General features: G+C 36.0%; 5 protein-coding genes, 1 long non-coding RNA gene and 1 other non-coding gene across 7 annotated transcripts; 3 read left to right on the top strand and 4 right to left on the bottom strand.

Annotated features, from left to right (window-relative positions):
• Positions 1-995: 995 nt before the first annotated feature.
• HEC1 (basic helix-loop-helix (bHLH) DNA-binding superfamily protein) lies at positions 996-2279 on the bottom strand. The gene has a single exon (XM_022041910.2). It carries the CDS (start codon positions 2021-2023, stop codon positions 1154-1156), a length of 870 nt encoding a protein of 289 aa, XP_021897602.1. The 5' UTR covers positions 2024-2279; the 3' UTR covers positions 996-1153.
• A 3248-nt stretch (positions 2280-5527) lies between these two features.
• On the top strand, positions 5528-5600 carry TRNAR-UCU (transfer RNA arginine (anticodon UCU)). Its single transcript has one exon. It is a non-coding gene; the product is annotated as a tRNA-Arg (tRNA).
• Positions 5601-6429: 829 nt separating this feature from the next.
• RALFL34 (ralf-like 34) lies at positions 6430-7144 on the top strand. Its single transcript, XM_022041842.2, has one exon. It carries the CDS (start codon positions 6566-6568, stop codon positions 6965-6967), a length of 402 nt encoding a protein of 133 aa, XP_021897534.1. The 5' UTR covers positions 6430-6565; the 3' UTR covers positions 6968-7144.
• Positions 7145-12491: 5347 nt separating this feature from the next.
• Positions 12492-14043, top strand: MAPKKK19 (mitogen-activated protein kinase kinase kinase 19). Its single transcript, XM_022041934.2, has one exon. It carries the CDS (start codon positions 12694-12696, stop codon positions 13819-13821), a length of 1128 nt encoding a protein of 375 aa, XP_021897626.2. The 5' UTR covers positions 12492-12693; the 3' UTR covers positions 13822-14043.
• A 1543-nt stretch (positions 14044-15586) lies between these two features.
• On the bottom strand, positions 15587-17006 carry LOC110814455 (uncharacterized). Its single transcript, XM_022041935.2, has 3 exons — positions 16387-17006; positions 16109-16294; positions 15587-15992 (listed from the first exon to the last, which is right to left on the bottom strand). The coding sequence occupies exons 1-3, from the start codon at positions 16876-16878 to the stop codon at positions 15708-15710; spliced, it is 963 nt and encodes a 320-aa protein (XP_021897627.1). The 5' UTR covers positions 16879-17006; the 3' UTR covers positions 15587-15707.
• A 1002-nt stretch (positions 17007-18008) lies between these two features.
• LOC148266173 (uncharacterized) lies at positions 18009-24675 on the bottom strand. Its single transcript, XR_015818221.1, has 2 exons — positions 24019-24675; positions 18009-18331 (listed from the first exon to the last, which is right to left on the bottom strand). It is a non-coding gene; the product is annotated as an uncharacterized LOC148266173 (long non-coding RNA).
• On the bottom strand, positions 20756-23396 carry LOC148266174 (Subtilisin-like serine endopeptidase family protein). Its single transcript, XM_088217066.1, has one exon. It carries the CDS (start codon positions 23379-23381, stop codon positions 21009-21011), a length of 2373 nt encoding a protein of 790 aa, XP_088073192.1. The 5' UTR covers positions 23382-23396; the 3' UTR covers positions 20756-21008.
• Positions 24676-24801: the final 126 nt, after the last annotated feature.

Here is a 24801-nt window from a genome sequence, read left to right on the forward strand (position 1 = left end):
AATTTTTATTAAAAGATAAAGAACAAATAAGATTATTATCGAGATACCAAGTCACCATATCGTATGTATATTTATTGATGCATTAAAATATAATCAAAGTCATCCACCCGATAATTAATTATAATACTTCGTATTGCCTTCAAAGTAACTGCGATGAGACTTATTTCTCATCTTGACCCGCACCCTGTGTAAATTTATTCGAGATCGTATTGTTTTCAAAATCGTATTTTATAATTTTGTAATACTATTTTTATTGGTATTAATTCATTTTTTTATAAACTCTTTATGTATTTTTAAATAAAAAACGAACTCAATTTAGGTTTATTATTTTGAATTTTTTTTTTCGGAATAATTTAAAATTTATTAATCAAACAAGAGAATATAATGAGGTAACAAACATGAAGCCTCCTCAATTAAAATAGACTCATCATGTAGTATATGACAAAAGTGATTATAACATATAAAATTGTATAAGACAAAACGGATATAAAAATAATAATAATAATGTTTAATATCGTCCGCAAGCAAATTACGAATATAAAAATCTTAGCACTATAAGTAAAGTTATGTTAAAATTTAATTGTGCATTATCTCTATGTATCACCACCAAATTAATCATGTACACGATCACCTCAACCTCCATGATTTAGATTTTCTTGTACGTGCATTTGCACTATGAAATCTTTTTTCCATCACTCTGAATCATGCATAACAAGTTCTGAATTAATAGACATATATATATATATATATATAGATCAATGTGTACGTACATGCATGTATGTAATCCGTAATTTCAAAGTGAATCATCCACTAAAAATTACAAATCTTAAGTTTTAACGAGAGAAGAAATTTGGTAATTAATTAATTAATTATGTTAATTAAGATACAAGTACGTAGATATTCTTCAAGAGTGCTTTAGTCAGAGGTGTGCGAATTGTGGAATCGTAGCTTTTAAAATTAAACAAGGTGATTAACGATATTAAGCTAGCTTGGTAGGTCACACAAACAGAACATATATATTGATAAGATTAATTAATCATATAGGACCTAATAATTAATTATTAAGGACCCAAGTGAAAAATATCCACTTTTTACAAATTAGCCCACAAAACACAATTAATAATCAACATTAACCCATAAATTTCCATTAATTTCATCTAAGCATCTGAATATTCCCCATCGCTTGATGATGATAATGAGCTGAATTAGAAGGTTGGCAAGCTTTCACCAAAGGCGAGTAGCCCATATTCGTAGCCAAGGTTGCACCCGATAAACCGAGACCCGAACCCATCGGGCGATTAGCTGCAACTTGTTCCAGCGACTGCACCTGTCTTTTCAAAAACTTGACGTAATGTATGGCCTCGTCGAGCATCGAAGCCGTGTCCATCTTCGTTCCGCCCGGCACTAGTCTCTGCAAAATCCTTATCCGCTCGCTTATCCTTTCCCGTCTGTGCCGAGCCGCAACGCTCTGCGGGTCCTTTGAGATCCTCACGTTTCTTCTCTTCGGAGGTTTAATGGATTCCGGGTCGATGTGAATCGGCTGCATTGCCGCTATACGAAAGATCATCTCCCTCATTGCAGCCATGGAGCTTTTCTTCTCAACCGACGACGCGTACGAGTTCGCATTGTTAGAGAACAATGGGCCTAGCCCTCCATATCTGAATTTTCCCGACGTGGGTACACTGGGATGATGAAGATGGTGAGTGCTAATTGACGTTTCTGGAACTGGGTTGGCCATGAAAGATGTAGAAGTAGGTAGATTTATCAACATAGACGAGGTGGAGGAAGAAGAAGAACACGAAGTCGGATTGATGTTGGTATTCGGGTGTTGAAATATTGGCTGCTGCAATGTATTTCCAGAAGTAGAGAATTGAATCTCGGGATGCAAAGAGGAATTACTGGCGTGGAAATTAAGGTCACAGAATTCAGGAAGCTTTTCCATTTGCATCATCATTGTCATGATTTCCATGTGGTCTTCTGCTGCAACTGATGACGGTGATGAATTTATCATGTCAACATCCATTGATTCTCACACTCGATCAACTCAGACGGAAAAGATGGGCAAGTGATGATAACCTGAGAAGATGATCAACTGTGACAGAGGGATGGCGGTGCACAGATGATCAGAGAAGAAGAAAAAAAAAAAGAAAAGCTGTAAATTAGTTTGGTGGAATTAGGGTTTTTTTTTTTTCCTTCCTCTTTACCAGTTTTGTTCAGTAAGATAAAGGAGAGAGAAGAAGAAAGCATGCATGAGCTAAAAGCTTGCAGGAAATGGAACGCTTTATATAGCAAGTTGTGAGGCAATATATATATATATATATTTACTTTCACGAATTCATTTATGATGAATTTATGATGTATGATGGAGACCGCCCATTATGTGGGGGCTACTTAAGTAATATAAAAGAAATGTAAACCGTCTGATCTGGTTCGCGATAATTAAAACCCAACACGTGTGTGAAATCAGAGGGTCAGAAGAGTCCATTCCTGCTAACTGGTCCACAAGTTGAAGGGCTGAGATTTTGGACAAAGGTTCATGCACGATGAACCGCTTTCTTCTTTTAAAAAATTTAGGGGGAGTGAAAGTGGTTTGGTTTGGTTTGGCTTGGCTTAAAATATTTACTACTTTGTAGAGAAAACCCCACAATCACATGAAGTGTGTCAGACACCAGAACTACCACTTCACCGGGGCCGATACTCAGTTGCCTGAATAATATTTCTAATGATTTCTACTGCTTTAATATATCATGTGTTTACACACATATATATATATATACTTTCAAAGTATATATCTTCTATACACATATGTACGGCCATCACTTTGCATATAAGATGATTAACACAAAATTATATGACAACATTTTATTAAATTTTAAAAAGACTCCATAGATCACAAAGAAAAAAATTGGTGTAAGTATATACATTTGATTTAATATTGTTGATATATAAACTGAACAACGAAACCATTTTAAACAGCATCATAGTTCACAAGATCACGACAACAGTAGGGTTGATTTGGGGATGGGACCTACAATACTGCGGTAATTTTATATATATATGTATTAGTAAGGGTTTAAATATAGTTATATATATGTGTATGCTATATCTCTGGAACGTTGCAGGATTGGTCTCTTACTGTTGTTCTGTAATGGTCACGCTTTTCAATAAGGATTAGAAAATGACGGTGATGCAGAGCCTAGAGACTGACCGCCAATTGCAAGTACACTAGACCGGATCTCTCTCTCTATCTATCTATATTGTATCATACACATAAATACATATATATATATATATGTAGTGTACGTACTGTCAACTGTTCAATAATTCTTTGGCTGCTTATGGTAACTGTTCTTGCCAATGCACAACGCCCTTTTCAGTTTTCACGTCTTCGTGCATAATTATCAACAGCATCTCATCAAAACAAAGAATTTCTCGTCCTATGAGTGTGTGTGTGTATATATATATATATACACACAAAACCTCACACCTCCACACGCGCACATTTACACACACACACACACAGATATATATATGAGTGTGTATGTGTGTCTGCATATATAGTTGGTCTAGTAACATCCTCGAAGTAAAATTCTTGATATATGCTGTTAATATTATGGAAATAAAATTTTAAATGCATTGTACCAATATAAAAAGGTACCTATATATTTATATGTACTTGTAAAAACTTGATCTTTGCTTGAGAGAATTGACCGAGACTGCGTGAATAAAAAAGTTTTAAAAGAGAAGATGTTAATGCTTTTGTTTGGTTGGATCTTTTCTTTACTCTGAATTATAGTCATGGAAGTTGTCCAATTGGGCATCACCACCTTATCTTCTTAGTATTAAAATGTTGAGAGAATGTATATTGTAGGGCCTCCCTTGTTAATGGAGTCAGTTCTTACTTGGTTTTTTATTAAAATATTTCAGAAGGGCACTTAGAAAAAAGGTTAGAGACTCCAGATAAATCCATATGGCATCGTTCGATCAATATATAATTAAATTCCAACATATCTTCTCTCTACATATTCTCCCTGATCTTTTGCTTTCTTCCTTTGTATTCTTCTACCTTCTCTTCTCTGTTTGTATATCAATTATAACGCATGCAGTGAATTTTTTAAACTTAACTTCACTGGGTACGTCAAAATGTATCTATACAAGTAAAAAAAAACATATTATAATAAAGCTATATGTATAGAATTTTATCAGCGCACATGGTTGCCTGGGTACTGACACTCAAGGTTCTTCCAATACTTGAAATTTCTGCATGAATGAATAAAAACTATTATTGTTATTTTTATATATTATCCTTACTCATTGCCTTCTGTCTCATGGACCAAAGAAAATAACAAGTGGTCCAATTACCCAATATAATTTATTTCCTCTCCCTTTCACAATAACTTTTTTTTAAAATAAATCGGATCCGTCCATGCATTCATTATTAATTACTAACTAGCTATGGTACTTATTACCTTAAAATTCATAAGACCCAGAAGCCACTGTAGCTGTTCATCTTTTCAGATTGTCTCACTTGAATTCTACAAACTAGCATTAACAGATCGAGGAGAGGAAGCTTTGAAGTTTGAACATATTCAGAAAAAAGAAAAAGACAAAGAAGGGTTTATGTCTTTGAAATTTGTATTCGCTGCTCTTTGGGGTTGACAATTAATGTTTACGTAAAAGTTGACTTATCTACCTTTTGTTAGGATTTGCTTTATATGCACTACTTCATCATTATCCACGGTACCTTCTCTTTATACATATCTATACAAATATATATTAAATACATATATAAACCATCATTTTTTGTCAACTGCGCAGTAACTCAAGCTAACTGGGGATGCAGTTTCTCGAAGACTCTATCCATTTTCCATCAAGAATCTATTCTTTTTAGTCTAATCGTTATCAGGTCCATTTGGGTTTTTATCCAGTTTGCGAGTTTGACTAATGTTGTTGGGAGGCTGCTTCTCTTTATCTGAAAATTTTGGCATGGTGATGACGAATCTCCATATGTATATATTTATACATACACGTAGAGATGATAATAATAAGCGCAAGTCAAGAACTGGACCACAAGGAAATTAAACAGAGAGGAGATAATGGTAGAGGCTTGTCATGATTGAGTTTATCAAACCAGTTGTCATGATTTGTCACGAGTTAACTGGTCGTATGAGCTGATCCATCGGTGTCATAAATACAAATGCACAGAAATCTGTATCTTCTTCCTCTATGTATGTACGTATATGTATGTCGACCAAATTCGGGGGAGAGAATCCAAGGGCCCTAATATAAATAAGGTTGGGCGAGAGAATGAGGGAGATTTTAGATTCATCAATGTCTTCATAATACTATATACATATACCTAATCATTCAATTACAATTGCAAAGAATGTGACGTACGCTATTACTTCCACACAATAAGGTCCAACGGATCATGATACAGTAAATCCAGTAAGATATATATAATCTGTATATGAAATTGTCTCAGAGTTTTAAAGCTGTAAACTCAAAGTTGCGCCCGGAACAACAGGCACCCATGGCCTAATGGATAAGGCGTCTGACTTCTAATCAGGCGATTGTGGGTTCGAGTCCCACTGGGTGTGTGTTCTGAATTCTTTCTTCTTTCCTTTCGTTTTTTGAGAATAAATTTATCGACTTTTAGTAATATTCTATGGGATTAAAAATGGGTTTTTAGGCCTAAAATTTGTGAATTTGGGCCTTTGCTTTCTCCATTATTGACGAGTCCTCGTAGCTCAGATTCCCAGTTGGGAAGTCCAACGTTTACGTAACAATCCCAAGCATTGTTTTTAGATCATAATAATATAACGAGTGATGTTATAATTAGAATGCATTTACCACTTATATATCAATGTTTATATGTATTTTAATTAAAAAAAAAAATTATTAGAATCATAACTAAAGTCATTAAAAATTAACCCCATGAAGAAAATTTTATGTAAAATTTAAAAAATCATCAGCTTTGATATAATTTAAAAAATTTGAAGGGTTGAATTTTCTTTTTTTTTTTTTTTTTGAGAGGCAAAAAAGCGAATAATTGATGATGCCTTAATTGAAAGTTTCTGAAAAAGAGAGAAAGAAACAAACGGTGAAAGGGTCACTTAAAATGCCAACACATTGGACCGGTACCGTCTTTTAAGGGCGTCCATCATGTCTCTTTATTTTTTTAGGATAAGCCCAAATTTAAAACACTATAAACAACACTTTACTTCTATGCTCATCTTACATCCCCTGTACTCGCCGCTCTGATTTCGCAAATAGCACTGGACCCCACCGAGAAATCAATCCGACGGTCTAAACTAGAGGATCAAACATTTCGCAACTAAGGGTATGCTCATTATAGTCAAGCATACAATCATTACCCACTGACAACATGTCCAGAATCGATGCAACCCTGAAATGGTGCATTTATGAAGACACAGCTGTAACCCAATCATCTTCCTTCCCTCACCGACTCCTCTCACTTCCATCCCAGCTTTTCCCTCCCTCCCCTCCCTCTCTCCTCTTATTTCTTATCTGCTTTCCTCGATCTTCCCCCTCTCTGACCGCCATGGCCGTTTCACCTTCCAAGCTCCTCCTCATCCTCATCCTCTCTGCTATTGTTGCCCTGTCGCTCTTGAGCTCGAAAGCCAAGGCTCACCTCGACGAGACAAGCTTGAAACTAGTCGGCGACGCACTGGATTGGCCACTCGCTATGTCTCTGTACAGCGACATTGACGATTTGGAAGGAGAAAACGGGGAGATAGAGGAGGATGAGGGTGAGTTCGGTCGCCGATCTCTGTTTTGGAGAAGGGTCCGATACTACATTTCGTACGGAGCTCTGTCTGCTAACCGAATCCCATGTCCACCACGTTCCGGAAGGTCTTATTACACTCATAACTGCTACAAAGCCAGAGGGCCTGTGCATCCATATACGAGAGGTTGTTCCGCCATAACCAGATGCAGGAGATGAGTTGAATGTAAGTTGTTCACGGCGGCGGGGGGGTTGTGATGATTTGTATGTGATTTTTTTTTTTTTTTTTTTTTTGATGGGTTTGAGGATTCGAGCTTAGTTGAATCAAGCGTTTTCTTTGTACTAATTACTTGATTAGTGTGATTAATGTTTAATCTATTAAGGAGTGTTGTTGTACTCTCACGATCTGATTGTTTCAAATTTTGAAGTTATTATTTGGATTTCAAAAACAAATCTGTATTCAATTTAAGGTAGGAAGTAATATGATTAATTTATTTTAAACGAGAATAAAATGAATTTGAATATTTTTATAAAAATATTAACTGTAATTTGCAATTATACAAAAATATAATTATTTGAAATGAATTACTGTTCTCTCACATGTCTGACATCACCCAAATTTCTCAGAAGAATTTCAATTTTCAATTCATTGTACGTTTTAAAATCTGCGAATGATTTGGAATTTCTGTTTAGATCTCTCTCGCCTGGCTGACTGATTAATTGTCTAAACAAATAATTAAGTAATGCTTATTTCTAGGCAGTGTGTCCATCGCACCCTCTTCCCTCACCAACCGCCATTGCTAGCAATCGGCAAAAAAGGCCGGCCCATGGGAACTTCAAATGCGAGATGGCCCAAACTGACCGCTTAGCCAACCCATGGTCGCTCCTGCGCTGCTTCATATTGGACCATGAAAGTAACTCCGTAATAAAAAGGGCCCGGCCTAACCTCTGATGCAACAATTCCACAATCTTACTGGTTCACATTGACCCACCATTTAATAAACAAAATAATTGTTGCAAAACAATAAATTTTAGAACCCTTTTTTTAATAAATATTTATTTAATTTTTTAATAAAAAATATATTTTTTTCTTTTATTGGGAATTATATAATTTTTTCACGTATGAATGTCAATTTCGTATCTCGCTATGCTATTAATAATGAAAAATTTAAAATTGAAAGATATTGAAACATGGAACACAAATTTCAGGCAAAGGTAATTCCTTTATATATATATATATAATACAAAGACGAAGCTTGATTATAAAATAAATCAACACACACCCAAGTATATATATTTTATGTGTACTAATAAATTAAAGTCAATTTCCTTGAGATGGTTGTTTCCTACCCTAGAGTTTGGTGAGGTCTCGGTGTATAAATTCAACCTATATATGTATATATGCATGTGTGTTACCCAATGACTTTATTCATTCATCTTATATATGTATATATATATATATATATTATAAAATGTTGATTCGGAATTTTTTTTTTTTTAAAAAAAAGTTGATGGTAGGAGCTCATCATTGTTGATGGGGGCAACGATCATTTTGGGTCCCATTTATAATCCGCCGACATGAAACCCAAAGCCATAACCATTGCAATGATAACGAAATTAAGCATAGTCTCAATTACACTTCGTTGAAAATAGTTCAATTATTATACGTACATACATATATATATATATATATATGTATGTTTTCTAGATTTCATATGGGTGATTGAGAAAAGGTACGAGCTGGCACCAAATCTTAGTAAGGTGGGATAAGAGATTTATATAATTCTCTAATCTGTAATCAAGTAGGGTTTTGTAAGTTCACCCATTAAATCAGTCTCCAAACCAAAAAAAAATCTAGGGCATATATATACACAATCTACTTTTAAGCTTCTAATCAATTATTTCAAATTAAGTTGTTAAGCATTATAATACATTTGTATCGTGTATATATATATATATATATATATGCTATCACATCATTGCTTTTTTTCATATCTGATGAATTAAGCAAGCAATATTACCATCGGAAAAAAAAAATGTATATATAAATTATTGTTTGACAATTTCTTGGCCCTTGGTTGGGATTCCGATCACTATTTCGCTTTTACTCGGTAGGCGTCCATCAACTCCACTTCTTCTCATCTAAGAAAAGTGAATAATACAAAATCTCTGTTAATGTAAATTGGACAAGACAAACAAATCCAATTCAACCCCATGTGATCGCACATTATAAATTATAATGTGTGTGATTTATATACCCAACTCATATTATATTTATTTATACAGTTTAAGGGAAACAATAACACGAAATTGACCGGCGGCTGATGGCTGCTACTTTTGTCAACGGGTTTTAACTCTTAAACGTGCCCGAATAGGAAGCTTCCCTCGCTCTTTCGCTCGCAGAAATAGCTACTAATTAACTCTTTGTTTTCTTCCTCTTCAATTTGTGTAGTTTTGAATTGCCGGGGGGGGGGTGTGTCAAATTCATTGTTTTAAGACCACACGAGGCTGGGATGGTCAAAAAACCTAATTTCAAAAAGATTCATATAAATCTTTAAGGAATTTGCAATTTGGGTCCGTCTGTGGAGGAAAATCACCGGAGAACCCGTGCGTCATAAACCAACCATGGTGGGCTAAAGTGGGTGTCGCCAAATGGGTCCCGTATCACTTCCACAGGGCTGCACAACGTCTGTGGAGTTGACCGTCCACGACTTTGACCCCACAAGGTGGCTTACTCGACTCTCACTTCATTATTTTTCGACCGTCAGTTTCTCTCTCTCTTTTTTTTTTTTAAACCTATTTACGACTTTACGCGGCCGCACCGTCGGTCGGCTCCACCACCCGGTTCAGTGTATGTTGAGCTCACGTGGGCAGTGGCCTGATTGATTTAAAATTCAATAATTAAAAGGAACCAAAGTCTTTTAATTTTTATTAAATTTTTTGACGGCGATTCAGATTTTTGTTGGCTCCCACTTTTGTGCGCACCGCACAGTGAAATTAGCAATTTGTCACAATTAGTCAATTATCCATTGAAATACAACCATGTTCGTCAAAAAAGGTGGCGAAATTCACGTATTACATATTGTGACAATTAATTTAGATAACTAATTTCCCAGATAGGCCATACTAATCTTATAAAATACAGACACGATCATATATTGCTTCGTTAATTACTGCTAATTATTTTTCCACGAGTAATTAAAAAATGGGTTTCTTATTATTAAAAAATAATAATAAGAATGACCCTAAAACACGTGATGAATATCGCAAGATGTCACACCTTCACACCTACCTCTACCTAATGACTATCAAATATGCATGCATCTATCTACCCCAACGCTTATTAATTACACCCTGCAATTTCAGAAATTAAATATATTTACTCAGTCACGTAGCTAATTAATCTCCTCTTTCTAATTTTATATACACGTTAAACCTCTCCCCCCCCCCCCCCCCCTCCCCAGTTCACCTCGGTCAGTACTTCACTTTTGAAATAGATTCTATATATGTCTATATACATATGTATATAAACGTAGAGTAGATATGTGCGTTTGGATGCATACCCCTCTGGGCAAGCATCAGTCAATATCTTATAGTGTATCTATATAAGTGATGGTCGGGAACTATATGTATCCAAATAATTAGATATTTTCATTTTCTATATGTAAAAATAATATAACTTGAGTTACCAATATGACCGTAAGATTTATTTTTGTTGTGTAAAATAAAAATACATAGAATATATATATGAAGCGAGCGAGAAACAAAGTGACTCTCGGGAGTGAGGTGAGGCTGCCTGTATACCTTGGTTTTTTGAAAAAGGAGGCTGTATATCGTTGGTACTTGCAATATAAACTGCATATATACGTATATAAATGTTCATATATATATATGTGTGTGTGTGTAAAACAGTTTTGATAATTATGTTGCATTAAATATACATAATAGTAATAATAAGAAAGGGTAAATGGAAAAGTAAGGAGGAAGGGAAGAAAGATGATTGGGCCCCCGAGCACTGAAAACGCGGTGCCAACAACAGAAGCCCCGCGTAGGGTGTCGCAATTTCGTGGAGAACGTGCCTTCATGTGACGCCATCCTAAAATCGAGGCGCCTCCAACAATATCCAGCCCTCTGCTTGAATCATATATATATATATATATTATACACACACACACACACACACATATCTCTCTCTATACATACATACATATATATATGTATATATGAATTGATTATTAGGGAGGAGTGAAAAGGAATGCAACCAGGGTTGATGAGAGCAGAAACACATGCATGCAAGTGGGAGGAATATCATGCAACTACTTACATAAAGAAAAAAAAAAAACGGATCGTAACAATCCTGCACCTGGATGACCTCATTCCGAATACTGCATCACGTATATAAATATATGTGTGTATATACATGCACTGTATGTAACTGGATGCATGACCTCGTTAAAAATACTGCAGCATATATACACACGTCTACATACTTTCAGCTTATTTCAACGGTTCTTTTCTCGTAATTAATATTATATAATATATTTCCTTCTAATGTTTTGATATATATTTTTTAAAATTTGTCAGTAGAAACACAAATTTTTAACCTCATTCTTTAAATTATATATTAAATAAATTTTTTTTTATAGATTTTAATTTTATTAATTTCATTTTACCCAAATATTTTAGGTAGATCATCCTCGTATATTATATATATATATTTATATATTATAGCTAGTGAGCTGGTCTTGTTGTCACACACAATATAAATATATACATACATACAGCCGGCGGATTGCACGCAAAATCAAGGTGTTAAGTGATGAATTACAATAACTGGTATGTTCAAGTCCAATATCAGAAATGGCAGCAATATTTATTTTATATATAAGTATGTATATATATATATATGTCCTTTACCGATATCCCACGAGACCAGTGAAAAATGTTCATAATTATATATGTGTGTGTGTGGTGCATATATTTTTTTTGGGGTATCGTGTCAATACTCATTAAGCAGGATCTTGTTAAGGTGACGGGCGCTGTTAACTGCACACGAGACACAGTCGCAGATTTTGTGTCTAAAGACAACTGCCATTGTATTTTGGGCTACTTTCATACATTTATTAATTTTATAATATACTAAAATATCATTATTTTTTGAATACTGTTATTTATTTTCATGAATTATTATTTTTTTACATCATGCTAATTAATAAAATTAATAATAATAAATTATAATTGTAATTAAATAATCAAATACTAGATTTATTTTTCTTCAAGTGACGAAAAATAAATTTATGTAAAATGGATGATGGGTAGTTTCCAGTTTCGCACGTTTTAAAAATTGGAGAAACTGTCGGTTAAGACTACGGGGAAATAGTCAGGGACCTTACTAAAATATAGTTGACGTAGATTCTTCGTTCAACTACATCGCCACACTTTCCTAAATAATAAGGGACTGTTTGGTTATTAATTTCAATTTGTAAGCTAAAATCAAATCTTCCTGGCCTCCGTTTAAAAAAAAAAAATCTTGATGATTTTATTTCCCAATTTAATTTTCTTTTTAATTGAGGGAACAGTATCAAATATTATCAAACACACGTTTTCTTTTTTTAAAAAAAATAATAAAATAAAAATATCCCTGCGGAGCTTGCGTATCACGTGCATTAATTATTATAAAAATATTAAATTCATATATAATTAAAAAGTAATAAAGCCAAATACTACTCCCATGTATAAAACCAGAACCTCTGCTTTTAATCTTTTGTTGTGAGTCTCTGAGTTTATACTTTCTTCTCTCCCAGCTTCTGTTTCTTCCTTTATCGCCAAGAAATACCAGAAAATTGAGCAAGAGGAAACCCCAATACCCCCCCTCTTTATTAACCCACTTCAATCGTTTACTCCCAAATCTGCAACTCGAGGGAATTTACTCTTTGATCGCTGCAATGGATTGGGTTCGAGGAGAAACCATCGGCTATGGAAGCTTTTCTACCGTCAGTTTGGCAAAAGTCACAAGAAATTGCGACAGATTTCCGCCGTTGATGGCCGTAAAATCATCCGACTCGGTCGACTCCGCATTACTCAAGAACGAGAAAGAAATCTTGGAACAACTTGGGAATTGCCCGCAAGTCATTCGCTGCTTCGGAGACGATTGCACGACCGGCAAGGGAGACAACTTGTACAATCTTTTCTTGGAATACGCAAAAGGTGGCAGTTTATCCGATCGTCTCAAGAAATCCGGCAGCGGGTTGCCGGAATCAGACGTCCGGCGCTACACAAGGGCGATACTCAAAGGGCTTCGTCATATACACGCCAAGGGTTTCGCTCACTGCGACGTAAAGCTCGACAATATATTGATGTTCGACGACGGCAAGATCAAGATTGCCGACTTTGGGCTCGCGAAGAAAACAGAGCAAGAACAGAGTCATCGACATCAGGAGAACGAAGACAGTTCAGACAGCGGCGTTACGATTAGAGGGACTCCTTTATACATGGCGCCGGAATCGGTTAACGACAATGAGTATGATTCGCCGGCGGATATATGGGCGCTTGGGTGCGCTGTTGCTGAGATGGTGACTTCAAAACCGGCGTGGAAATGCGAAGACAGAACGAATATCATGGCGCTTTTGATTCGTATCGGTGTCGGTGATGAACTGCCGAGTATTCCCGACGAGTTGTCCGAAGAAGGAAAAGATTTCCTCGGCAAGTGTTTCGTCAAGGATCCGAAGAAGCGATGCTCGGCACAGATACTTCTGAGCCATCCATTTGTTGCCGTCGATTTTGACGATGATGATCAAGATGATTCCTCTGTTCCATTGGTTTGCAGCGAGGAACTCTCGACATCACCCAGGAGTCCTTTTGATTTCCCTGATTGGATTTCTGTAAACTCATCGATTTCTGGATCACTTCCCGCTCAGTCTCCTCTGTCCAATTTAGGAAATTCAAGGTTTGGTTTATCGTTTTCTTCAGGTTTCGAGTCAATGAAGAACAGAGTAAAGCAGCTGGTGACTGATCAGAGATCGGATTGGTCAGTTTCCGGGAGTTGGGTGACTGTCAGGTGCGAGAATTCGTGAAGTGCGGAGAATTTTCTTCCATCGATTCAATGGTCATGATTGATTCAATTTTGTCTGTAATTTGATTTGGGGTGTATATAATTGGGATAGCCATTAACGGAGATTTGTAGGTCGCTGACATTAGTTCTAGTGATCAGTCTTGATTTGGTCGCTCGGGTGGCCAGCGTGTACAGAACCAATTTTTTAATTCAAAGATATTCATGACACTGTTATTAACACTAATTAATCCAGTTTTATTCTCTTCCACAAATGTTTGCTAATTACTGGGGGGAGTTTGTGAATAGCTTGCTTTGGAGCGAGAGGGAGAAATTTACTGTTGAATGAAAATAGAAAAAACCCAATTGACAAATCCGAAATTCTGGGTGTTGAATGCTTTGAACCTGCAAATGGATCCTCTGTTTAAAGTCACGAGCGGTGTCATCTTGGCTCAACCATGGAGTAGAATCGATTAAATTAATCTGTTCTTTTTTAAAATTTTGGTTTTGAAATAAGCATGCGGTGTTTTGGATATTTCACCAAACAATAATAATAATAATAATAATGAAGAAATGAAGAGGTAAACACCAAGCCTGCCAAGAACAAAAGGCAAAAAGAAGAGCAGCCCTTGGGAGATTGAACGAGTCAAAAAACAGAGGCACAGGTTCAATTTCTCATCTTCGTGCATGAATAACAAGAATTGCTGAATTGACTGAAACCTGTAGTATTCGTATCACCAAATTGATTTCGCATTTTTATTTGAAAGGCAGGTGAGTCAACATCAATTTCATCATCATCTATACTATATTATACTAAATGGTATATATATATATATATATATATACACACACGTATATATAGCGTTGAAAATGTAGGGGGTAGATACGACTGTTTTGGGCGTAAATCAGAACGTTTAAAACGAGTTTCTCATTTTTTTGGGTGAAGTCCTGCGGGTGAGAAAAAAGATTACACGTTCAAATTTCTTCTGATTCACGTATATACGGACCACACTTGTGTTTATTTGTATCTCCTTATTACAAATAAAACGATGACGTTTTAATATTGGGCTGCCCGTACTGGGCTTTCTATATATCTTAATCGAAAATAATAATAATAAGTTTATTTTTAGATAAAATTATTCAATATTCTATAATTATATAATAAATATCCACAGTGTATAATTCAAGTGGATCATTTTTGCGTTTGGCTCAAAAGGAATGTGTGTAAAAGAACTAGACTAAAATTAAGACGTAAATAATTACATTAGTTTATAATTCTCGCCTTATAATTTATTAATGTAATATATATCATTCCCATCGAATAAGAACAAAAAAAAAAAAGCAGTACGTTAAATGAGTCAGAATTGAAAATAAATAAGCAAATTAAAGCTAATAACCCTCATGATTAATACAAATTGCAACACATAATTTATGTAATTAACGGAATCTATGGGATGGTTTTGATAGATTTATGATGGTAATTAACTTAGATCTTTTAATTACATATAATAAAAAAAGATTGAACCACCACCCTAATCTAAATCTCCAAATCTTCTAAAAGTTACGGCTAATAATTGAAGGAGACAAGCACCGACCGAATTTCGTATAGATCCCAACTCTTCTTATTATATATGTAACTACCGACCAAACCCTTAATTTACAATCTCACAACCGCGATCTGAAATCCTCCGCCAATTTTTAATTTTCTGAAATATGTTTTTATTTATGCTACCAAAAAAAATATATATATATATATGTATTGGAAAATATGATAAATATAATAACAAAAATTAAAAATAATATAATAATATAAAATTGATTTGCTTTGTCTTGGAATTTATAATCAAAAATCGGCTGATCAAACAAAACGACCCTTTTGAATTTCCTGCTTTTTCTTCTTCTCTGATACGTTTAGTTGTAAGTGCACTTGTTCTTTAATGGAATGGCCACGTTCATCTTCTTCGGGTTCATGGTGACGAAGCACTCGACTCTTTTGTAGAACTTGGGCTTCACCAGTCTGCCCAACACGTACGCTCTCGACCGAACCATGAAGCTGAGTTTCAGGGGCACTGGGTCGACCGGTACGCCGTTGATGCTCCCCAGGTTAGCTCCTCCGCCGTATAATGGTATATGGCTTCCTTTCACCGTCACTGTAATCGATCTCTGGCTTTTCCTCGACTGGTAAAATCTGTTTATCTGCAAAAGAACCCAACTCTGTTTTAATCGCTAAATCGAAGTTGATTTTACCGCCATGATTCAAGAACGGTGGATTGAATAAAGGAATTTCACAATGGGAGAGATGGGTTACTTACGGCGCCAGTGGCGACGGTGAGTTGAGAGTAGGAGAGATCTAGAGGTGTCGATGTGACATGGACGCCGAAGAATGTGGCCGTGTTTCGGAATTTCAGCTTAACACTGCAGTTCATGGACACCATTTCTGTAGCGACTCCTGATGAATCCGCACCGGCTTGGATCACGAATCGATCAAAAAGAATGCTCTTTAACCAAAACAATGAATACCCATTTCAAAAAAATGATGGATAAATCTGACCTCAAACTTGTTTCATTATCAGTTTAGATTTGAGGTTACCTTCATGGTGATGGCGGGTTTTTGAGGCCGACTAGCACCCCATAGAATGAGAGAAAACAGGGAGAAGAGGACAATGAAGCCAAGGACAAATGCGAGAAAGTAGGAACGACGAGAGAGAACATGAGATGCGCCATCATCGTCGAGCAGAGCCTCCTCTTCAATGGCGTCAAACTCCTTCCAGGGCTTGCGACCGGCTTTGTGGTGATGGGAGTCGTGCTTGTTGCGGTGCGGCTTGAGGGAGGCAGAGAGACGAGTCGAGGAGGATTCGCGTGAGGAGTGAGGGCCCAAGGAGGAGTTGGAGTGAGAATGGGGAGGGGAGCCCATGGGGCTGAGTACCGGAGTAGAGTGGAAGGAGTTGGTCGTCTTCTCGCCATCGTGGGAATCTCTTGAAGGGCTCTGAACGTAGTAGACTTGCCGGCGAGGAGATCTCGTTGGCGACGACTGAGTGAGGCTGCTGACCTCCGAGTCTGTTTTGGAGAGATGAGCCGACATTGTTGAGAATCTGTGTAGCTACTGGTAATGGCAGAAGATGGAGAGCGAGAGGGAGGAAGAAGAGTTTGTTGACCTGATTGATTTTCTTGGCTCGGGAGAGAGCATTTTTTTAAGTATGTGAGATCTGTAAAACGTACGTTTTGGCGTTTGCACGTGGGGAAGTTGTGTCTATTTTCGTTTAAGGTAATTAATGAGAGGAGGTGGGCAAACTTAGCTGTCTGTATTTATTTACTGTATTGATTTATAAATGGTCAAATTTTGATTTAGAGAATGGCCAATTTCTTAACCCTTTGAAAGTATGGAAGGAATCATCTTGTTCAGTTAATTAAGGTGTCTCATCTTCCCAAATCAATGGCAGGTTCTGACTCTACTGGTATAATAAGGTGTAACCTGAAACCATTTAGGAAATACAAAGATTAAGTTGACTGACTTAACTTTCATTTCTTTGTTTAATTTACTAAATTCCTTCATTTGGCGCAATTATTCATTTTATTAACATAATTAAACACAATTATAAACATTAAGTATTCAATTAAATATCATTTGCTTCAACAATTTTTTTGAGAGTAAATTTTGGTGTTAATCAGCATTGACTGAGCTTGGCGTGAATTGCAATGGTGTGATGAGAGGGAGCATGGGGTCTGGCTGGTTATGGCATGTACCACAAGTACATCTAGACTCTCAAGGCCCCATCTTTGATTTCCATAAACATACAAATCTCCTTTTGAAAATTCTACACTAAACACATCTCTGATTTTGATTTTAACTAGGGTCCAGTTTTCGTAAATTTTGCAATCAAAGATCCATAAATGAAGCTCTCAGATCTGCCATTGTTTTCTTGTTTACCTGCATGGGAATCAAGAATTGACATAAATCTTAAAACCTCTTTTTTTTTTAAAAAAAAAAATAAGTTATTTTTCCACAGTTGAAGGGATATGCTATTCTGGATCTACTTGATTTTCTGACTATTATGTTAAATTAAGTCTGGTGGTAGATGGAAGAAGATGCTGGCTCACTACCACCTAACCCAAAATAACTAATTGTCAAAGGATAAATAAGTTCTATGCTGATGCTAATGCTAATTTATCATTCGGTATGGTGAACTCATTGATGGTAATTCAAGTCTAGGATGGGTTCAAGCAACCATAAATATAAATCATATAATTCAAGTCTAATGACGGGTTCGAATGATCATAATGATATTCTTAATCTAATAAAAAGAATTTGCAGTTTGGAATGGTTTTCTGCAGGTTGACCACGAATCGGAGCAGAGTCTAATGTCCTGCCAGTAGATGATGATTATGAGAAATAAATTGAAGATAAGGATTCATAGAAGCTTTAAAGAAAAAAAAAATTGTGAAATTGCAGAAAGTTCAGTGGGAAAAATGACTCCATTCTGCCAGCTTTTCAACTGTGATCTCCTTGAAGGCCCTCTAAATGGCTGTGTTCAGTCCTAAACAATGAATGCAAACATATTATTTAGATGAGAAATCGTATTTGTATAATCAAAATTGTTAGTGCAATTCGATCTTTTATCAGTATATCAATTCAATTAAATGTTTAAGTTAGTAATACCCATCAACGCATAGCTATTATAAATGTTTCTCCTTTTCTCCTTGTACCTACTTCATATTTTTTTATTCATAAAGGGATTGCTTCTTATGGTTGAGTTCCAATTTTATATAAGCAACATCAAATTTAAATATCAACCGTGAAAGCTATCATATAATATCTTCATTGTAGCCCGGGGAAGCTGCCTGCTGATCCACATGCACTAGAATATGGGTTCTGCAGACAGCCATCCATTGACAGCAAGCAAGTTAATAGTATATATGTACATAAATACATAAATACATAAACACATACATACACACATATATTTATCATAGAGCATCTCTAGCTTTTGGCCTGTTTTCTAGAAGCTGTCACTTTTCTTCTTCTGAGCATCAAATTAAACTATCCGGCATGCTTGGCAACCTTGTCCCAAGAATATGGTTGCCTCCCCTTCAAAGTAGAAATCAAAAATTTTTTATCCAAAGAAAGAATAACTACCTTATTATGATATATTTAAACCACAAATTACCTCAATATCTCATAGAAATTAGTAGTTATTTATCATCATATAACACAGTTATTATGTATACAATGATTATTGGCAGAATGACATTGGCTACAAACTAATTGCAGATGTATTTTACTGCTCTCTATGCATCCATGTAGACCAAAAACTTGGTAGAACATATCATATACAATCATGTATATTATATAATGAATTGTAATAAAAATATTTAATTTCTTGTTGAGTTAAAGCTGATCTGCTCTTAATTGTAAGGCATGAATCTGACAAATTGTAAGGGACGCGAAAATCTAGCAAACATCAATGGTTCTCCATTTAGACAGTGAGCGAGACATTTTCTCGTGGAACCAACAGTTAGAATTTGATAGAGGCTTATTAGTGATTTTTTGTTCTAATGTCACTACCTAATAGTTGCCAACTATATGAGATCGAGCAATACTAAACAATTCATTTTTTTCTCTATTCATTTTTGTTTTTTTCTGGGTAGAAATTTTTTTTGACTAGATATGATAGAAAATTTTGATTTCTTCTATGCAGTGGCAAAATGGTGGAAGGTATAGATAGAAGGTGAACTCTACTACAAACTGATACAAGAGGAGTATCAAGAAAATTCAAGGGACAAGCATAATAATAAAGATAGACTAGAAAAAATTAGAGATCAAGACGAAGAAATAGAATGAACAGAATAAATTTAATAACATAATAACTAGAAAAACAAACACGAAAAGATGATAGATTAAAGAACCTTAACAAAATGAATTATTTATTTATTTTCATTTATTCTCCTTTTCATGATAATTACTTAGTCTTTACATAGACATTAACTATAACTAATTAAAAATTATAAAAGAAATCTAAGTGAGCATAATTCCTACAATACTAACTATCTATATAAATACAAAACTAATATATTATGATGTCTAAATAAATTTAAACATAAATAATTTAAAAATATAAAATAATAGTAATTATTAAAAAGATTTAACTGAAAATTTGTTGCAAGAATAATTTCTTCTTATTTTGTATCTCTATGATGCCAGTACTACTGAAATGGGGGCTAAAATATTTGGCTTTAGTCAAAAAGGACACTAAAGGGCATTCTTCCATCCTAATCAAATAGCCTACATGCTGGTTTTGTAGAAATAATTGCATTTCTAGTATCCTTTATATAGTCCGAGATAGTTTTCTCAGCAAGCAAATCTATAAAGGCTGCTGGAAATGTGCTTCTGGAGTATAAATCTGATAAGTACTAGTCAGTAACAAAGAAAGCTCCTGAAACTCCATCAAAATTGACCTTTTCAACTTTGTTTCTCATGCCTAAATTATTTTTGCAGACAACGTAAGAGTAGAGAGCAAAAAAGCAAATTCAAGCAATCAGAGAAAAAACAGTAACATGGAGCAATTTTGTGAAGGTGACATTATCCTATAGCAAAGCAATCGAAGAAAGCATCAGTTACGGAAAAATCAGAAAATTGCAGTGGCATAAATTCAACAGATCTGCAGCGATCTGAGAGGCCAAAAAAGGCAACAAAAAGACCTGCAAAGCACCTGTCTAAAACTGACGGCAGTATTTTGGAAGATTAAAATTCTACAAAAGATCCTAATGCACAAATATATCACCGATATGTGTTACTTACCAAACTGAATTTACTTCACCAAAATAAGAAATCATCAATACAGGCCATGAAATCAAAACTTCTAACAATTTTGAGAAGTATACCAACTGATCCTTTATACTTACGCAACAAGCTAGGAAAGAAATAAAATTTGACAACAATTAATGAGAAGTTGCTAAGGAGGTTGCAGATGAAAGGAGAAACTGGCATTCCAACATTGATTTGTTTGCACACGAAAACCAAAGCAGGGTACGTTTGTGTATATATGTACCCTGTAAGTTAAGGATATAGTTCCAAGAAAAATGTTAACGGCAAGGGAATATAAAAGAAAAAAAAAGACACAGAAAAGAGAAAGGGCAGTGAAATCATCAGTCTCTTTTGATATAATTATAATACTTTATTATCCAATGAGAGCCCAAATTTATGCCCTTAAGAGATTAATCTTGCACAAAGTTTGTGGCAACTATAGGACTACTCACGATATATTTGCCAGTGTTATCCACCCAACTCAAAAACCCATAGACCAAATCTTCTTTCAAGAATCTTGGGCCTTCCAGTCCAAGTCTGTAGCTTTGCTTCTCATACTTATGCTTGAACACCAGTCGTTGTGGCTCCACATTCACTTTCAGTCCCTTCATGCCAGTTATCTTGGCAGTATAACTCCTTCCTCCCTCAGCCATGTTTGTCACAGTCCTTAAGAATTCCAAAACTTTTCTATCTGATTGTGAATCTTTCTCATTAAAGTATGCAATAAAAGATGGGTAATTAAGATCCAAAGAGCCCTGTTGACAGCTGTGAGGGGACCCTGTAATGGTTCTGATTTGCTTCGATGTGAAATTCATTCCACAAAGAAGCTTTATGTAGTCCTCTGCTGCTGCATCGTAAACAAGTCCTGGATCAACTGCCTTGTTAGGATTAACGTGTCCAGCCCCGATATCTAGAGGGCTGGCTGGGCGGTTATTATTGAATGCATCTTTTATGGGAGTTAAAGTGTTATCTAGTGAATTAGCTGTGGTCATGAGGGCAGATCGAATTGCTGCAGGGCTCCAATCAGGGTGGATTCTTTTGATAACCGCTGCCACACCAGCCACATGAGGCGTAGCCATAGATGTTCCCGATAATAAGTTGAAATTGTTAAACAAGGAAGCTGAGCCAATTTCAGCAACTGAACTTTTTGGAGACCATGATGCAAGAATTACTGAACCAGGGGCCAAAATGTCTGGCTTTAGTACAAAAGGGCAACGGGGAAATGGCCCTCTTGAGCTATAATCATCAACCATTGGTGCTGGTTTTGTAGGAATAACTGTCTTCTGGAATTGCAGGCTTCCTGTTGCATTTCTGGTTTTCCTTATGTAGTCCAAGACAGTTTTCCCAGCAAGCGAATCGATAAAGGCTGCTGGAAATGAGCTTCTAGTGTAAAAATCTGATAAGTAGATGTCAGTAATGAAGACAGCTCCTGAAACCCCAGCAGACTTGGCATTTTCAACTTGGCCACTTATGCTTAAATTATCTTTACAGACAATGATCTTGTGGTCTGCCAACCTCATTTCTTTTACACTTGCACAAGCATCCAAAAAACCAAGCAGCATTTGGGTATGAGAAGAATTTCCAGGATATAATGATGGGAAAGGGATTTGAATTCCATTTCCAAGGGTTAAAACTCCTTCAAATTGGCGGTCTAAAGTACCAGCTCCAACAGTTAACACCCATGGAGCTCCATTAATCAAACTCCAATACAGAGGTCCATCATTTCCCGCTGAGGCAACTACAAATACACCCTTTTCCATGGCTGCATAAGTGGCTACTGCAATTGGATCATCTTCCAAGAAATTATCATCAACTGCTAGTGCCAATGATAACGAAAGAATATCCACTCCATCTTGAATTGCCTGGTCTATTGCAGCAAGAACATCAGATGAATAAACCCCATATCTCCAAATTACTTTATACATTGCTATGTGAGCCCTTGGTGCCATCCCTCTAGCAGTGCCTGTTCCATACCCAAAATAAGACGCTCCTTTCACATAGCTGCCAGCAGCTGTAGATGAAGTATGTGTGCCATGTCCATCTGTATCTCGTGGCGAATTCATCTTAATCTTTACCTCGGGATTGTTAGCAATAAAACCCTTGTTGTAAAAGCGGGCACCAACCAGTTTCTTGTTGCACAAGGAAGAATTGAACTGAGTGCCTGACTCACATTTTCCTTTCCATCTGGATGGGACATCACTCATTCCTTCATCGCTAAAGCTCTCACTCTCAGGCCAAATACCAGTGTCAAGCAAACCAATAATCACACCTTCCCCATAATTTGATGCTGGCCATGCACCAACCGATGAACTCAAACCTAGGAACTGAGAGGTCCTCGTCGTGTGGGCTTCAAGAGGATGATCTCTAGTGGAGGAAATATAGCCAGGGACCTTTTTCAGAGCTTCAAGCTCAGGAAGACTAAGACTTGCACTAAAGCCACGAATTGAGTTGGTGTAAGAATAGAGAAGTTTAGAAGTTGGGGTGGAGGTTGCTTTTGAAGTGTCTGATATTGACGAAAGGGTTGCTAAGTACCAGCCTTGGTCACTGGAGAAGGGTCTGGGCATGGCTGATAAGTCCATGTGGATGACATATATATCTGATTTTGCTTGAGCATAGGAAATGATCTGGGAGATAGTAAGTAGTGCGAGCACAAAAGTGGAAGTAAGTTTAGCCATGGCTAATGAACAACACCTTTCTGTAAAATCTTGGTTATCAATGGAAATTATATCTCTCTTCTCAGGTTTCCGTGGAAAAAAACTACCAGCATTGTTTTGGTACGTCATCTGTCCATCTTTGGACCAGTGAGAAAGCAAAAACGTGGGATGCTTTGAAAGGAGCTTTACATGATTCGTCTTTTGTTTGTAGGGATCTCTTTATGTAATAAATTTCTTGGCAAAGTTCTCTCGTACAACTTGTTTTTGTCCCATTGCTAAAAGTTGGGTCTGTAGGTAGTGGAAGCCAGATAATCGTTTTTTCTTTTTGGGCACAGGAAGATTATATCTTTTTCTTCATTATAAATGTACGCATATATATCTTTTTTTAGTGGAACAATGCGCGTTCGTGTGTGTATGTCTTAATTATCAGTACTATGTATGTGTGTATATCTTAATCATCAGTACTATGTGTGGTGATAATTCAGTCTCTCCCTTATCTCTAGCTAAGACCATTTCACATGCTATGTAGCACAACAAAACCAAAGTGGGCATGCCTATATGCAGTCCGTATCAGCAAAAAAAAAAAACAAAACAAGAAAAGGTTTAACCCGTTCGCACTACTCTTCTAAGCGCTCGCTCTCCAGTCCTTTTAGCTTGACAAAACCACAAACACCTATCATGCGTTAGACTCATTTAACGATACATACGTGCGCGTGTTTAATACATACAGTCTGTAGATAAAGAGATAAATAAAAATGGTGGGTACCTCGTTTTCCACTATGTTTTTGCTATCGGCTCTCGCTTCCGTCAATGGTTGCTCCCCACCGACCGTGCAGCTTTTGCTTTCATGTCGTCGCTTATAGGGCCCTACTTGAGCATCTTCAATGCATGGGTAGACGATCGACGGTAGCCATGGCTGGTATTATGTCAGCTATGATCCAAAGACCCGCCGACTTTCGGCCTGAATCGCGGAATAATTGGGCTTCATCTTCTTCTAATGCGTAAACTAAAGATTTAGAGAGTTTGCCGAGACAGTAAAGAAATGATATTCAAGAAAAATGCATGATGTAGTTCTCGAATCAAATTTACTCCTTTTCCAAAACAAAAGAGCTTGCAAAAGGCAAGCATCCAAACACCTTGAGTCTTCCATCTTTCTCATACAATAGCTCAAATGGAGACTAAAATTAAGTAGAGATGAGGGAGTCGGATGAATTTAGCTGGTGACCCTCAAGAGAGCTGATATCCGCAAGTTAAATTAACATCTAAAACTATGCTTCATAGTTAACTTAACAGACGACGGTTTATAAAGAAAAATTTAACAAATGGAGAATTCGTTTTTGTTTACAAATTCATGAAAAATTTTGAACAAAAAATAATTAAAAGAAATTTCAACATAAATCAATCAAGAATATTTTGATCTTTCAGTTCTATGTTTTGTTTGGATAAATTTAAGTGATAGATAATCAATATATAATAATAATAATAATATATTTTTTTTTATATTTAGATGATAATATATTAATGCGTGTTAATGACGTATTTTTATTTA

Source organism: Carica papaya, chromosome 4, assembly GCF_054855325.1.
Source record: "Carica papaya isolate Zhongbai chromosome 4, ASM5485532v1, whole genome shotgun sequence".
Lineage (NCBI taxonomy): Eukaryota > Viridiplantae > Streptophyta > Magnoliopsida > Brassicales > Caricaceae > Carica > Carica papaya.

What these genes read in the sequence shown, in the direction of transcription:
- LOC110814455 (XM_022041935.2), bottom strand. Translation starts at nt 16,878, where the DNA reads ATGTCGGCTCATCTCTCCAAAACAGACTCGGAGGTCAGCAGCCTCACT. An exon ending in AACCCGCCATCACCATGAAG is followed by an intron (nt 16,295 to 16,386) that starts GTAACCTCAAAT and finishes TTTTGGTTAAAG; the next exon opens with AGCATTCTTTTTGATCGATT. An exon ending in TCACCGTCGCCACTGGCGCC is followed by an intron (nt 15,993 to 16,108) that starts GTAAGTAACCCA and finishes GTTCTTTTGCAG; the next exon opens with ATAAACAGATTTTACCAGTC.
- RALFL34 (XM_022041842.2), top strand. Translation starts at nt 6,566, where the DNA reads ATGGCCGTTTCACCTTCCAAGCTCCTCCTCATCCTCATCCTCTCTGCT.
- HEC1 (XM_022041910.2), bottom strand. Translation starts at nt 2,023, where the DNA reads ATGGATGTTGACATGATAAATTCATCACCGTCATCAGTTGCAGCAGAA.
- LOC148266174 (XM_088217066.1), bottom strand. Translation starts at nt 23,381, where the DNA reads ATGACGTACCAAAACAATGCTGGTAGTTTTTTTCCACGGAAACCTGAG.
- MAPKKK19 (XM_022041934.2), top strand. Translation starts at nt 12,694, where the DNA reads ATGGATTGGGTTCGAGGAGAAACCATCGGCTATGGAAGCTTTTCTACC.